We start from the raw sequence: 16527 nt of genomic DNA on the forward strand, positions 1-16527 counted from the left end.
AAGAAGAAAAAGGTTGTTATACATCATAACTGAAACACTTTAGAAAATATGACATAGAAGCTCTGATAATTATTAAGAAAAATTAAACCACAGCTTTGATGAATGCTACCTTTTCTGATGATGTGATTTGAAGTAGTGTATCCACTTGGTACAATGCAGTTCCACATTCGTGTCCTAAACCTACAGGGAGCTGCTCACTCCCTGTGTCATCATTTGCAAGAAGTTCAATATCATTCCACATGTCTACCTATGATAAACATTTAAGGAACATGCTGTAAAGCAGAGAGCTTTAAAAAAGTTATATGACAAGTTATTGATTTTATTATTCTATTGTGATTCTGCGTCTAGGAGGAAGGGTAGTACAATAAGCCTCCTAAAGGCAAATTGCGCCTTTAGAAAAGTCGAAGTTAAGTCGCAAGAGCAATGTGGCTCCCAGCTGATATCCCCAGCGGGCCCGACTGAACTCAGCTTGGCGAGGACAAGTTTCGCGCCCGAGGCTGAACGAAATTCAGTGCTAGAGAGCCCTCCACACCACGCAGCGGACACCCCTGCCCACAAAGGCCGCGAGCTGCCTTCCCATCTCCTCACCGCGGCCTGGGAGGCCGGTGACAAACCACTACCGTGCTCCCTCAGCCGCTTCAGGCTTTCAAATTGGCGGGAGTCCTGGCTACCGCTACGGGTCGCAGCGTAGGCCAAACTCTCTCCAAACGCGAACGGCACTGTTGCTAAGACACCACCTAATCCTCCTCCGCCCCCAGAATGCACCACGGCTCCCTCACTCCCCGCCGCCTTCCCCCGCCCCATGGTTACATCCGGGCGCCTGAAGGGAGAGGGAGGGCGGGGCGTGTCGCCTCGGTTCGCGAGCGCTACGGCCGCGGCGGCTGAGGGACCTTGAGCCCCTTGTGAGGAGTTGTTGAGGGGGAGCGACGTACCGGGCGCTCGGTCATGGCGGTAAGTGGTGTTCGCTGCCGGGGTTTTTGGAGGGAGCTGAATTGGGAAGGGGGTTGCTGCGGGGCTGGAGGGAAGAGCGTGTGAGATGGGGAGGGCTGGGTCGGGAAGCCGTGTGCGGGGAGAGACAAAATGGCGCCCGCCGCTCCTTCGCTCGCCGGCGCCATGATGGGCCTCGGGGAGGGGATGGCCGCTTTTCACCCGTGACATATCTCCCTGTTTCCAGAAGTTTCTGTTTCATTTCTCTGGGCTTGGAGAGAAGTAAAGAGGCCTTGTGACCGAGGCCCTATTGTTTCCTGGCTGGGGAGAGATGTATTGTGGCTACAGGAGCGGGCGTTTCTCAGAGGGACTGTGGGGCGCAGGTTCCCTGGGAGGGGAGAAGGGAGGGGATCGATTTGGTGGTTGGGCCATGCTCGGTTTTCGTTCATGTAGCTTTCCCTCTCCTTTTATTTTTCTTTGTGTTTGGTCACAGGCCTGGTATTTTCAGCATCTTCTTGTGCTCGGTGTTTATTTGCCCCTATCCTCCTGTTTTTATGGTTAATATCTATAGGAAACGTCTCTTGTAGTTGTCACTGTCCTTTATGTTCATACACAGCCTAAGAGTGTAGCTTTATTCTTTTTAAAAATTTGTGTGCCTTGGTAAGATATAAAGGTGTTTGTCCCATAATTGAGTTGAAGAACCAGTAAGAGTAGTTATCAAACACGATGTGGTTAATTTTTTTTAAAAGTAATTAAATAGTCCTGAGTGAAAAAAAAAAACCCAAACAAACCGGACTTGAAATTGATAAAACTCTTCAAAGTTGATTTTAAGTACGTTGTGGTGTTTAATCTGGTATTTAAAGTTCTTGTCGTGAAAGTTTGACCAGTGGTGAAACAGAAAAAAAAGTACCATAAACTTCTGGAGAAAATTAATTTTTTTTATTATGCTTTTTTTGCTTATATAACTTAACCTATTAAGAATAAGGTAAATCTTTCTGTAAAAGGATTTGAAGAATTATGGACTTGTAGCTTTGCACCTAGATTATAGGCACTGTCTTTGAGGTTCCTCTAAAATAGTAGGTGAGGGGCTTGTTCAAGGAAACTGTGAGCCTGTGGCTAATCTAAAAACTGAGAATAGTCTTATTGAAGTCTGTCAACCTTTTTTTGCTGTTTTTGTAGAGCTGAGAGATTTCTCTAAGGTGCAGTGCACAAGGGCATTAATGAGCAGCAATGTGTATAAATAATGAGACTGGTAGCTTTGCAAAATGTAGCAGTGGGCTGAATTTCAGTTGGGTACTGTGTTTAAAAACACAGTTAACTTAGACTGCTAGCTGATATTCTCCTTATCCTTCTCAAGTAACCTCAAAATGTAAATTTATAGAAATCTCAGAATTCCTTTGAAAATTCTAGCTGAGTCTTTTGGAAACCTTAGATGAAGAAGGGAGGGACTGAGTAGAAGGGGGGGAGGTGTAGATAAGCAGATGATAGATAAATGTGGAATGCCAAGGATTGTGATGGTAAGATCACAAATAGGGGAGTCAGTTCCTACTCTTTATCTAATGTCCTAAAGTTTTCAGGATGGTGGATGGAGTATCAATAGTATTCAGAATTGTCACTGAGACTATAGTTAAAGCTCTGCTGCAGACGCAGTCTTAAGCGGTCAGTGCTGTTGTCCATACGCTGGTGTGTTTTGAACTAGATATCGGTATACCATGCGAATGGAGAAGTTAACAGCTGCTTTATCTCTCTTAAAGAGAGATTTTACTATAGATGTGTTTTTGTACAGATGCAAATCAATAAAGAATTGGGCAGACTAAACAGTAGTAGCTGAAACACCAATCCAAAGATTTACCTGTAGCATGTTATGAAGTCTACCATTAATACACAATATATTAATGACAATCTGTAATATCTGTTGTGGTTTAAGAAAAACTAGCTGCTTTATTTTCAAAGTTATGAATATAAATCAGAATTTGAGAGGTCCTCACATGTCTTGTCCAGTTTGCAAATAAAACTGCAGCTGGTGGAAAACCATGCAAGTTCAAGTCCTCTGCTATGCTAAATTATCTTCATGAATAGCATTTCTGGGCCAAATTATGTCCTTAGTGAAATCTTCTGCAGCCACACGATGTTCAGAAGGTTTGATTATAACTGCCATTTACATGATCAGAACAAGAGAGACCAATGGATCTGTGAAGGCATTAATGAAAGCACATTCACCATTTCAGTGTGTACCTTTTCCATTCTGTTCCTTTCATGGCATTGTACACCAATTGTACACATTTACCTCTCCCAGTGTTGCATCACAAAGCAGTCTTGACTGCTCTACACAAGATAAGTTTCTGGGTTTAGTCCTCCTAGGTCAAGGTTTAGAAGGAATGGGGGGAACATCTTGGTTTTTGTCATCTAAAAAAAATGTGATACAGAAATTGTTGGGACAGGTGGATGTGACCTATATGTACTCTCATCCAAATACACATTTTTGCATAGAGATTCTGTTTGAAGTTTTTCCTTATTCAAAAGTTAGCTGTCTAACATTAATACAATATATCTCATTTAATGTCTCTTTAAAAGTTCATTCCGTACTTCAAAATACTGTGAGGATTTTGTGCTATGCCTCTCTAATGCCTAACTTGTGGGGTGACTTAGATCTGTTGGGACAGCATTGACCTTAAGTAATTTTAGCCATGTAAATGGTAAAAGGTAATTGACCTACAGACAACACCATTTAGAGAAAACTGTGGATCAGAATTTAGTCTTACTGATATTCTCAAAAGCACATGGAAAAATTAAAGTGCAGTCTAATGTAGTGGGAGAGCAAAATGTTAATACATACTAGTTCTCTTTATTAAAGTATTGAAAAATCAATCTGTGTGCAGTTACACAGTTCACTGCAAGTCTATCAAGCTATTGCCTAACTAATAATGTGATGGCTACTCACAAGACTATCTTTACAGGAAATAATTTTAAGTGTGTCTTCAGGGGAAGTACTAAATAAATAGTTTTTCTTGGTTTTCCGTCCTAAGTTTTTGGTTTTTAAACATTCTGTCTTCCTGTGTAGGGTAGTGATACAGAACGAGATGGAGTAGCCCCAGAAAAGTCCTCTCCAGAAAGAGAGAAGAAAAAGGAACAATCAGATGCCTCTAGTTCTCCCAGAACATCAAAGCATCATTATTCAAGATCACGCTCACGGTCAAGGGAAAGAAGACGGAAGTCAGGTATGGTCTTCATATAAGCAAAGTTGCTTAGTAATGTTCTGGTGTATGCTTGTAGAACTGAAATCTCTTTAAAGCAGTTTTGGAAAAAATACGCAGACTTAGCTCTAGTAACTTGTTAGAATTGGGGAAAAAATGAAGCTACTGATTTTGGTTTTGTATCTTAAATGTGTTATATTGAAACTTTTCAATTTTAATGATAGAAGTGCTAAGGAAGAAGGTCTTGTACATGTTCAGGGGATGGGGGGGAAACACCAAACAGAAAACCATACTACTTTGTCTTCATTTTAATTAGATATACTTAAACTGGGATACCTTTGCATGAATGTAACAAAAATAAGGTTTCCTGGCTGAAAATGTGACTGGAGTATGACATGGGCTAGTTTTTTCACTATCAGAACTTAAATAAATGCAAACAAAGAACTGGGAATAACAGCTAGAGTTTGCTTTCTGCAGTAGATATTCGAATAGTGCTGTTTGTTTTTTTAAATGTCTATTCTTGACTTTGGAGGGTGGAATAACTGAAAGGAACTAGAAAGATTATAGCCAGCTGATCTCCTCTTTAACTTGGTAAATAACAATAAATGTTTTCTTCTCCAGATACTGAAGGAAGAAAACACAGAAGCCGGAGCAGAAGCAAAGAGGTAATTAACACTTTGTAGCGTTTAGGTAATTGTACAATACATCTTAAAAAGTATCTTGTAGTAATGCACATATGTGTAAACCTATATAAATGACTTTATGGTAAGTACAAGAAATTGGAAACTTTAAGCTTAAAAATGGATATGGAGATCCTTTCATAGTGAAGCATGATTGCAGCCATCATGTTGACAAGGTAATAGTTTTATAGAAAAATGCTTTCAGAAACTAGTAACTTAATTTATTTTTTTTCTTTTTTTCTTTTTTTTTTTTCTTTTTTTGTGGAAACAGCCAAAAGAAAGAATTCATGTGGAGAAGTAGAATGGTGTTCTTTATGACTTTTACAGAGCTTCCATTAACCGAAAGCCTTGGGTGGCTTTATTCCTGGCCAATGTTCAGGACTTTCAATGATACATACTCATCTACTTAAGTATATTAAAAATAATTCCCCACCTGACTGAGCTCTGTTTATTGCATCCTTTAATTGTAAAGACTGTCATAGCTTGACAAACAAGCTGAGTCAGCTGGAAACATGACAGTAGCAGCAAAAATTTCAGAGGGCTGTCTCTCTTTTTTAAATAAATAAATGTCTGTGTATATATAAGGGAGTGAGAAGAGACAGCATCAATAATACACTGGCTTATGCACCAGAGAAGAGATGAAACAAGCAAACCAGGAGCATCGAAATAGTCACAAAGAAGCTTAAGCCACGTGGGGCAATAGCAGGCTGGGTCAGATGAGGGACTTTTTAACTTTTAACCTGGGTCAGGAACTTCTCCTTCCCCATTCCAATGGAAGCTCTGTTTAAAAAAGGAGAAAAAAAAAAAAAGAGGAAAAGAAAAATAATCTAGGAGAGTTTTTGTGAAATTGAATATATTGTTTAGCTCACATGATAACATTTCTATAATAAATCATACTCAGCGTGCTAATGCGCGAAGAGACTGAACTGAAGACGCTGCAGACTCAGATAGCAAAATTATAAGCCTACTTCATGATAAGGTAACTATTAGTCATTCAAACTCATATTTCCCTTAAAAATATCTTAAATCCGTTATGGGATATAATGGTGGTTTATTACTAAGTGTGTGCCTGGAAGACGTGATTTAAAAAAAAAAAATAATCTTTTTAATGTTTAAAAAAAGAAAGTCCTCGCTTAAAATTATGTCCAGTGTTTTGCCATGCTGTTGGATCTAATCTTACACAATTTATTTAGCAATTTGTAAGTTTCACAGAGTGAACAGATAAGGAATAATGTCCCACAGTAGATTTACTGTTTTCATTCATTTGCAAGATTAAGCTCTTTGTAGACGAAATACTGAATATCAGTAATTCTTTTTAATATGTATATCAGAACAACTACTTATGTAAATACATACTTAAAATTAATGTACAGGTAACATCTCAAACTTCAGATGTGTTTTTATGTAATTGATTATTCAAGGAGTTAAGAATGAAATACTGTAAAAGCAGGAAAAATATCTAGCATTATTGTATACTTGAAGAACTGTAATCAAATATATTTAGAAATGGATATATATTAATAAGAAGTTAGGCTTGCATAAGTGGGTATAAGCTAATTATAGCATCTTTTCTAGACTTGTTTCTTTTGAGAGAGAGTTATGATTATAGGAAAGGTTTTATGAGTAGTTAACAGGTTTAGATAAGCAGAAAAAACCTCTGAAGAATTGGGTTTTAGTCTAAAATGAATGTATCGTGCTTAAATTGTGACTTGAAACAAAACATTATTTAAACATAAGACTTAAGTGGGCTATGCTTTTGTGCTAGAAAGATTTCAAAATAAACTGGATATATTAAGAAGAGGTGTTGATGTCATGACTTAGTCTCTGAGGAAAACACTGGCAAAAATCAGGCCTGACCTTGCTAAGTATTTTTGGCATTGCAGCTATAAAAAGGAATCTTTTTTTAAGAGGCACTGCAGGAAGAAATTGCGGTATAGTGGAGCAGCGTATCTTTAATTTAAAATTACTGTGGGAGGTCTCAGAGTGATGCATGTTAGTTTTAAATACTAAAAATGGGATGTCAACCATGTAACTTACTACTTTTTAAAAACTGTTGGAAGTTACAGACTGAAGAGTTTTGCTCTAAAAATTAATTATCTAATGATGGATAGAAAATTGTTTTAGTTCTAAAAGTAAAATAGTATATGTCTACAACTATGTATGGATTTTAGTAACTTTCTTCATGGTAGGCTTAGGCAAATATTAAATATTCACTACAAATGTGTGTGTGTATACATGTATAGTCATAAATTGTCAGGTACTTAAAGATAGGTACTATGTGTTTGGAATGGAGATAGTAACTGAGAATGACAGTTTTTGTTACAATGCTGTGAACTCTTATAAGGAAACACTGTAAAGATACCTTGATGGATGCTTTAGAAATCCTTTAGATAAGTGGGGAGGAGGGAAAAGGGGGAAAAATTATAGCGTGCATTTGCAACTTTGAGTAGTTGGTGGCATTAGGTAAAATAGCCATCACTCATGATTGAGTCACACTCCTAAGGTTACTAATGTTGCATCACAACTTATCATTTTTTATCTTCTGATACCCATACTAACTCTCTTTGTTGCACTATTTTCCTGAAAGAACCAACTTCTTCTTAAAACAGGCAAGAAGACATGAATCCAAAGAGAAGTCCTCAAAGAAGCACAAATCTGAAGACCACAATGACAAAGAACATTCTTCTGACAAGGGAAGAGATAGCCTAAATTCATCTGAAAATGGTGAGGATAGACATAAACGCAAAGAGAGAAAATCATCAAGAGGGAGGAGTCATTCAAGATCCAGGTCTCGTGAAAGGTAAGTTGTTTTACATGATTATACTTTTTAAAGTGCATTTGCAGAAGCGATGTTTGGAATTTATGTAGACTTCTGAAGTGCAGCTGGATTATATTACTGACCTAATTTAACTCTAAAGCATCAATTCATATTGCATGTTTCAGTTTTCATTGGGTAGTGCATTTGCTGCTGCTTGTTTTTTTTTTTTTCAGATTGGTTCTGGGTAAAAGTACAAAATATTTCTAAGGCTTTATATAGGTGATCTGTCTCATGTTTATAAGTAGTATACAGAGCATAAAAAATTTATAAACAGAGTGTATTAAATGTTCCCTGTTGTCAGTGACAGGAAAGAAAGTACACTTTAGCAGTGTCATGGCTTTTTACCTCCTAAATCAATAACTTACCCAGAGACAATGCTGTCTAAGCCTCCTTGCACGGTAGGCCACCTAGCACACTGTTGTGGTAGGGGAATTGCTTGGGACAAACAGGTTGCTGCCAGCAGAACTTTTCAGAACTCTGCTCATAGCTGAGGGATCTGTAGCAAACATGATAGCAAGAAACAAGCTTCAGATAATAATACACTGAGGGACTGTGTGTGACTCGCAAGCTGAAATTTGGGCATCTCTTCCCTAAGGTATGGAATACCATGGGGAGGAGGAGAGTTTTGTTGCCTTGAATTTAAGACTCCTGCATCAGATTAGTTTGGCTGTGTATTTGTTTTGAGATGTATACTTTAATGAACAACTGAAAATGGCTATATTGATGTGTGATTGTTTACGTAAACTCTGTTTAACTCACTTGTCTGTTGTGGCTGGTGGTAGTGTTTGGTTCCTTTCCCACTTCATCTCCTAGTCTTATATTTTAAACTGTTCCAGGCATTAACCCTTCTGTGTGTAGTTTGTAGTCTCCCCACCCTGCCTGGTGCATTTTGCCCTGTGGTGATGAACCTATGTGTAAGTCCTTAAGTAGAAGCTGAATTTAAACATGAGAATATATGTAAGAATTTGGGACGTGTGTTTCAGACGTCATCGTAGTAGAAGTCGTGATAGGAAAAAATCCCGATCTCGCAGCAGAGAGAGAAAACGACGTATAAGATCTCGTTCTAGATCAAGATCTAGACACAGACATAGAAGTAGAAGTAAAAGCAGAACTAGGAGTAGAAGCAGGTAAGTGTTAACTTCCATATACACTTAGTGGTGGTGTTCAGTTGAATGTTCTGTGGCGGGCTGATGTATAGAATAATGATGGGTTTGCCAGTTGATGTCTATTCAGTGTAACTAAATGTGTTTGGCTTTTTCTCAGCTGTATTGATAGAGTGGATTAAGGACTGGGTAGTTTGCGTACACTCACAGGAACATTTGTCCTAGACAGCTTAAGTGTCTGAGATTCTTGGCTTTTCATAGCATGATTTCATGTTAGCAATTAAAAATGCTTAACTAGTTATTTTGTGGGTATCTTTAAAATCACCATTTTAGAACTCTTGACTGATGAAGTAGAAGGAAAGTAAATAACTTTGAGTAGTAATGATTACCACAGTTCAAGATCTTTTTGGTTTCTTATACCACAACTGAATTTACTATTTCAAATAGGATATTTAAATGATATTTAAGTGGGAAAAACTGAAGAATAAGATACAACTAACGCTTTCATGTGTTAATACAAGAGTAGTGTGGTTGGCAAAGTACAACTTTAAAAATACTATTGTATTTATCTCATTTTGTTTGTATATATGTCATAAAAGGGAAGTTTAACTGGAAATCACTGGCTGTGAGAGCAGATACACTGATCAGAAGCTAATCCTGATCAGCTCCACAAAGTTCATTTAAAAATTTGTCTTGTCTGCAAACTGGCACAGTTAGTGTAGTGTTAAGGTGAATTTTGAGTCATGTGGACTATTTCTGATCTGAATGTACTGTTCTGTGTTAGTGATTAACAACTCCTTTTTGTCAAGTTCAACATGAGAATATTTATCATGTTAATTTTTCTCCCTATCTTGGGTGCTTCCATTTCTTCCTTAAATTCTAGAAGCACAAATTGAAGTGCTCTAGCTAGATGCATACTGGCTTATTCTGGGTCTGTTTGACAGAGTTGAGATCCATGCCTTACCTGGAATATGCTAGAGTTGAGGTTTTCATCACTGTGTAGAAGTTAATGTTTTCCAATACTGATGAATCATTCAGTATTTTAGTGTAGAGTTCTGAGTCTATTTGTATGTCACCTTTGCATTCTTAATGCCCTGTAGGATTTTCTGAATGAGTAAGCTGAAATATGACTTAATGACTACTACAGTTGTGTTTTTTCCCTCCTACTTGTTTAAAGTAAAACAAGTAGTTTGAATGCAAATTGGGGGTCCCTTCAGAGCTCCCAAGAAAGTGTTTCCAGTGTTCCCGTTCATTTAGCAGTGTTTTCACTAGAGTATTTTAAATTGCATATTTAAAGGGTGTAGAAGTTGGTTATGACTGCTCAACATTGTGGTGGATCATTGGAGACTTAAGAATCTAGCACAGCCGTGTAATGCTACATCACTTGTGAAACTGTTAAGAAGACTTACCTTTCTGAAGAACTAGTTGAATTACATGGTTTGTGTCATATTTTATTTTGGCATGCACTTTCTACCAAACTTTCAGCTGGGGTGAGTAGAGCTGGGTCTTCAATTGGTATATGTTACTTGCATTTAGTGGTATTTAAGCCACCTTCAGCATGAAGTGTAAGGCTTCAGTTGCCCATTATTTCCAGTTATTATAGATGATGGGCACTTACTATTTTTAAAAGTCACTTTGAACTTTTTGTGTTTAATGACTCTGTGAAAACTTCACATCCCAGAATAGTTTTTTGCTTCTGCAGTGGAATGCAAATCACCTGAACAGCAGATGTGGGAAGAAAAAGTGAGGGATAGTCATAGCTTAGGAATTTCTTCAGCTGGAAACATGCCTTGTTGGATAGTGATGGACATACTGCAAGAATCCATTTCTTAAGTGCTGTTTTTGTCTCGCAGATCCTAGAGAAGGAAAATAAGTGAGGCATAAGTCTTTTTAACAGTAGCTAGAACACTTCGTTGAGTTCTGGCTTCAGGTAAAGCCTTTGGAAAGAGAATTACGGGGCAAGAAAACCTCAAAGAAAACCCTTCACAAGCCAGATAAACATGATGTGGAAACCTACCCTGTTAAAACTCAACTGTGAAATGAATTCCCTCATTCATGAAATGCAATATTTGTTGTGTTACAGTTAACAGGCTATGACAGAAGCATTTGTAAATAGTAGAGCTTGACCTTCTCTTGATGGTTCTTTGCATAATCTCAAGCTCACGTTTTCAAGTGATCTGTCCTCACTGGCATTTAAACTAATCTTTTTGTTCTGTGAGCATGTAGACCCTCCTGGCAGATCTTTTGTGGCGTTGCTGTGATTAAATGCTAGGTGGAAAACATGACACCATCTGCTTGTTTCAAATGGAAATACTTAAATACAAAAGCTCAAATATTTATTTCCTTGATGTTTACCAGTGCAATAAAGCATCAGACCAAAGACAAGACCAAACTACAATAGTCAGCACGGGAAAAATGAAGGTATCTTTTGAAACATGCATTACATCTTATCTCAGGAATGCAGATCTGTCACTTCCCAGTGCCTGAATCTGCATCTTGTCATCTTCTATGAAAAGATAAGTCTCGCCTCCTTTGTATTCTACCAGATTTGTCATGTAAACAAGGATCTCTTTTTGTAACTTCAGTCTACGTTTCATGATGTTTGTAGATGCTGCCCAAGTTGCAAACAGAAGAAACAGAATATCTGAATGCCATTTAAAGTGGCTGTTGTCAAGTTAGCTATTATCTCAAATGATTGATAATAACATTTAAGTATAAAATTGCAGAAACATCTTTGTGCATCTCAACTTACTGTTTATGGCAAATCTGGGAAAAATGTGAGTGATAGCTCCTGTAATTTAAGCTTTGTTGGACACTTCCAGTATCTGTGACTTCTTTGTTTAAAACATCAGTGTCAGAGGCTTAGACAGGGATAAACCCTTATCTCTTGTAATGTAGATGTTAATGATCCTGCTAAAGAGAAATACTGCTAATATTACGTCATATGTGTATTTTGAGCGGCTGTTGCTTAGATGGAACTAGATGTATATGTCATAAGAGCAGCTTCTACTTGGGAGGAGGTGGGGAGAAGGTTACCAAAGGAGTATTGAACTGAATATTTTGGTATTTTGTTTAAAAATATATTTTAACTGGGTTCTTTTCAGATTGTCAGGCCCCAGATTATGCATGCTTTGTAGTTCTCTGCACAGTACTGTTCTTCTCAAGAGTAAACTCAAGACAAATCGCATGTGTTTAAACCAGCTCTCTCATTTAGCTTGATAGCCTCCCTCAAACAGTTGTCCAAAGCACATGTAGTGAAGAGTATTCAGAGGGGAGAGAAATAGTAATTTCCCTGAGTACTATTCCAGTTTTTAAATTGGGCCTCTGCAGAATGCTCATTTTTAACATAATTATAGTGCTGTGAGGTCTTTTATGGTTTTAAAGAATTCTTGTAACTTGATCCATTTTACAGTTTTCTTGCAATTGACTTTACTGAAAGTTAGATTATATTTTTTCTTGTCAGGTTTTAGAATGAAAATCTCTAGAGCAGATCTATGTGTTCTAAACACTCAATATAAGAGGGTAAATGAATACCCAGAATTACGCAGTGTTACATCTTGCAGTTGGAAATCTTCAGTTTTAGTTCTGTCTTGTTACAAGGCAAGTGTGACTGTTACACTGTTCTAGTATAATCTCTGTGAAAGCTGTTCTTGAGAGCTCTCCAAATTAATCATTAAGCAATTTTTCAGAGTCGTGATCAAATACTTTATGAAATGTTAAGGTATATCTGTACCTTCGTTGTTTTAGCAACTCTGTTAAATTTGGTTACAGAGAGCGAAAGAAGAGAATGGAAAAGCCCCGAAGGTTCAGCAGGAGTCATAGCCGGAGTCCGAGTCCGCCACCATTTCGGGGACGAAATACAGCTATGGATGCACAGGAAGCATTAGCCAGAAGGTCAGAAATGGTTACGATTTCAATGATATGTGACGTTAATAAGCTGCTGCTGTTGATTTTGCATGTCTAAATATTTTTATTCTCATGTACTTATAGACTGGAAAGAGCAAAGAAACTGCAAGAACAGAGAGAGAAGGAAATGGTTGAAAAACAGAAGCAACAGGAAATGGCTGCAGGTAGTCCATGTATATTAATTCCTAAACAGTAGTGTGAGTGGAAGAGAGAGCGTAGGCTTATGTGCTGAGTGTTACAGTCCTGCCCAACAGATGTGCAGGTTGTCTGTCTTTGTATAATTGTTAACTTGGTCCATATATAAGTCCACAACTTGGTCCACAACTAGAACTAGGAAATGTTTAAAACAAAACAAAAAAACCCGCAAACATAAACCCCCAATAAAAACGATCAGGATTTCTTATCACTTACCGAGTATACAACAAAAATGTTGTGTGTTAGGCTGGTAAATGGTTTCGTGATGGTCATTGGACCCTTCCTTTATGCATCATTAAGCAGGAGTTTGAAAGCTATTACCAGCTCAGGGGTATTTAGAAGCATGAGGTATGTTAGTTTCAGTTCTGGTTTACTAAAACTATTGGAGGCTTGTTTCTTAATTTACAAATAACATGTATTTGTTATTTGGACATTTTCAGCTTCTTTCTGATGAAGGGAAGTGTTCGGGGGTTTTGTTTTGGTTCTTGTTTGTTTTGGGTTTTTTGGGTTGGTTGGTTTGTTTTCCAAAAAATTCCGAACTTACTGTCTGATAGCAAGTTACCTTTCTTCTTCAGCGGCTGCAGCCACTGGAGGTTCTGTTATTAATGTTGCTGCTCTTCTGGCATCGGGAACACAAGTGACTCCTCAAATAGCAATGGCAGCTCAGATGGCAGCACTACAAGCAAAAGCACTAGCAGAGACTGGAATAGCTGTACCTAGCTATTACAACCCAGCAGCAGTGAATCCAATGAAGTTTGCTGAGCAAGAGAAAAAGCGGAAGATGCTTTGGCAAGGCAAAAAGGAAGGGGTAATGTTGTCTTTTCTTACCTTCATAAAACTTGTTTGGAAACATCTTGCAGTCAGACAGTTTAAGGATGCTTATTAACGTTATTTCCAGCAAAATTACTTTCATACCTGTTGAGTTTCCCTCTTAACAGCAGGCCAAGGTAAAACTTTAGGAGTGAAAGGACTAAGATAACTAGACCTTCAATGACAAATGGTTATGACACAAGCCTTAGGAAAACCCCTAATGTAAAAAAACTTAAGAGGTGTAATTGATTCTTAATGTTACTTTTGTCAGTTTGCCTACAACTTGCAACTAAATATCAAATACAGATAGTCTCTTTTTGCTGAATAGTGATGGCTAAGCTATAGAAATCATAATTGACCACTCCTTTCTGTGACTGTAGAGGTTTTTCGTTTGACTGTTGTATCCTGTCCAATTCCAGACTTCAAAAGCAAGTCTGCAAACCTTGCTAGTAACTTTTCAGGAGTGGATTGCATTACTAACACTAACAAAAGTTACAAATACAAATACGCCTTCGGACTTTTATGCTGTGTCAAATAAATGCTCTTGCAGTTAGTGACATATAGGCCACCAAATAAAAAAGGCTCCTGTGGCAGTTGCTTTTTCAGAAAGTTGCTGGATTTGAATACAGGTTTTGCCTACTGATATTATGAAAAAATTGGTGTTTTAATGTTTGTATTTTTGTCTTTCAGTACTATGCTAGTACGGAGGTGTGTTTGTTACATTAATTATCATTGTGCATCTGTTCTGTAACAAGCTCACTCAGCTTTTCAGAGACTGTTTCATAAGATGTGAAAAACTGAAAGTGGTTCACGTGGCATTGATGGGAGGCAAAAGGGAGGGAAGAAGAAACCTGAATGCTGTCTAAGCAGTTCTTCCTGAATTGTGCTGTATACTGCTTAACTGTAATAAGCAAACTTTGTTTTTTCATAATTCACTTTAAGCATGCATTCTGACAAGGCTTCCAAACTCTATGGAAATGAGTACGATCTACCCAAGTGAAGAATATACCTCTGTTTTGAAACCAATGGCTACATAGACTTCCCTCATAAAGAGTTTCTGTGAGGATGCTGCTGGAATGTCAGTTGTGACTTGGAAGTGTTTTACTTCCAGCTGTGCTATCGCTACACAATGGGCTCATTTTTAATACCACTCTTTTGCTTGCTACTGTATTGTGATATTAACGGAAAGGTATATAAAAAGGTGATACATCTTTTTTTAACTTGTACAGGATAAATCACAGTCTGCAGAAATATGGGAAAAATTAAATTTTGGAAACAAGGACCAAAACGTCAAATTCAGAAAACTGATGGGCATTAAGGTAAAGACTTACGGATGTGTAATTCAGTTTATTATTAATTGTAGGATAGTGATTTCTTTATTTTAAAGTGTACCTTAACCACTAAAGATGTTAAGTTAACCTGATACTACCTGACGTAGTTAAGAACTTCAAGTATTTCTTGTTAAAGTTCACAAGCAGCATCTAAATCTGAATTCAGTTCAAATTCTAGAATTTCATTATGTTCCCACCTAACAAGGCAACTGTTATGATCTGTAACAGTGGTAACTGTAAGCAATATTCATAATCTGATAAACAGTATTACTTTGTATACATAAGTTAATTGGAGATGTTTATTTGAATGAGTTAGAAAAAGGAACTGGGTGAAGGCCTCTACATGTTTCTTGGCGGTGAGAGGAAAGCCACCCTAGAATGTTCCAGCAGTAAAACCAAATGCTTGAATTCGTACTAGCTTTTGAAAACAACAAAGCAAAATCATTATGTTTTAGGACACCTGTAGTATATGAAAACACCACTTCCTATGCAGCTAATGTTTGTTTTCTTGTCTGGTTTCTAGAGTGAGGATGAAGCTGGCTGTAGTTCAGTTGATGAAGAGAGTTACAAAACGCTGAAACAACAGGAAGAGGTTTTCAGAAATCTAGATGCACAGTATGAAATGGCAAGATCACAGACTCATACGCAAAGAGGAATGGGATTGGGATTTACATCTTCAATGCGAGGAATGGATGCAGTTTGAAAAAAGGAAAAAAAAAAAAGGCAGTTTTAAAGTTTGGGACTATGGAAGGTTCTTGTTCAAATGTTGGGTCCTTGTTCACCAAAAAGCTAGCATTCTAGCTTGCATGGGTGTTGCATTGACTTTAATTTATTGAAAAATACAATTTTTTTGTAAATATCAGATCAGTGATACTGGTGTTAGTGTTGTAATCAGGTTATACCCACTTCCATTAAACTTGACAGAACTATAGGAGGACAGTATTTTTTAGTTAAAGTTCTACTTTTCAAACCAAGCAGCAGATGGGATAAACTCATACCATGGGTATTTCGTGTCCACTGTCTTGTGTACTTTTGTACTTTAACCTTGTACAGTTATTTTCAATTCTTGAAACATGAAAGAAACATTGTGTAGATGTTATTTAGCTGTCTGGGCCACTAGGCACATAATCCAGTGCAAAAAACCTGGTTAATAATAAAGACATTTTTTTCTCTAAGGTCTTACTTTATGTTAATTAAGTTGTCTTTTGGGCCAAACACTAAGGAAACTAGTTAAGAGATGTCAGGAAAAGTTGAGAAGTCAGAAATAGAGTGTTTGTTTTGCTTTGCTTGTTTTGAAGTAGGATTTCCCTAAAATGAGGAGACTTGCAGTATGGAGCACAACTGATGGTGATGAATGCTGAACTAATTTTATTTTCTTTTTTATTTGTTAATTTGATACTTGCAAATTTTAGTAAAGAGAGAGGGATAACACAACCATTGGTGAGGAAGGTAGGAGTGTTGGAGCCCCTTGCTAATACTTCAGTACTTAAAAGTACTGGAAAGTGTGTTAACTTTTTGTAGTAGGTTATTTAAGCTTGTCTTACAGGCGTGCCTGTATCTGAG

At 37.5% G+C, this 16527-nt stretch overlaps 2 protein-coding genes across 4 annotated transcripts in view; one reads left to right on the forward strand and one right to left on the reverse strand.

The window, feature by feature from the left end:
- The window catches only part of KNTC1 (kinetochore associated 1), a 40888-nt gene extending 40192 nt beyond the window's left edge, over positions 1 to 696 (reverse strand). The window contains 2 exon segments of the mRNA XM_072879948.1: positions 110 to 247; positions 589 to 696. Of these exon segments, the coding sequence (XP_072736049.1) occupies positions 110 to 241 (132 nt within the window). The 5' untranslated portion in view covers positions 242 to 247; positions 589 to 696.
- A 123-nt stretch (positions 697 to 819) lies between these two features.
- On the forward strand, positions 820 to 15804 carry RSRC2 (arginine and serine rich coiled-coil 2). 3 transcript variants are annotated; one of them, XM_072880154.1, is made up of 10 exons: positions 820 to 951; positions 3989 to 4145; positions 4743 to 4786; positions 7389 to 7601; positions 8603 to 8746; positions 12494 to 12616; positions 12713 to 12792; positions 13399 to 13631; positions 14863 to 14952; positions 15488 to 15804. In XM_072880154.1, the coding sequence occupies exons 2-10, from the start codon at positions 4065 to 4067 to the stop codon at positions 15665 to 15667; spliced, it is 1188 nt and encodes a 395-aa protein (XP_072736255.1). In that variant the 5' UTR covers positions 820 to 951; positions 3989 to 4064; the 3' UTR covers positions 15668 to 15804. The 3 variants fall into 3 exon arrangements, with proteins under 3 accessions (XP_072736255.1, XP_072736254.1, XP_072736256.1); XM_072880153.1 differs by having other exon boundaries at positions 7411 to 7601; XM_072880155.1 differs by lacking the exon at positions 820 to 951 and adding an exon at positions 5703 to 5780 and having other exon boundaries at positions 4047 to 4145.
- Positions 15805 to 16527: the final 723 nt, after the last annotated feature.

Source organism: Ciconia boyciana, chromosome 15 (assembly GCF_034638445.1).
Source record: "Ciconia boyciana chromosome 15, ASM3463844v1, whole genome shotgun sequence".
NCBI classification, from domain to species: domain Eukaryota; kingdom Metazoa; phylum Chordata; class Aves; order Ciconiiformes; family Ciconiidae; genus Ciconia; species Ciconia boyciana.

Excerpts from the sequence above, each read along its gene's own strand:
- RSRC2 (XM_072880153.1), top strand. Across the intron at positions 12,793-13,398 it reads GCAACAGGAAATGGCTGCAG|CGGCTGCAGCCACTGGAGGT; the intron begins GTAGTCCATGTA and ends TTTCTTCTTCAG. Across the intron at positions 13,632-14,862 it reads GGCAAGGCAAAAAGGAAGGG|GATAAATCACAGTCTGCAGA; the intron begins GTAATGTTGTCT and ends TAACTTGTACAG.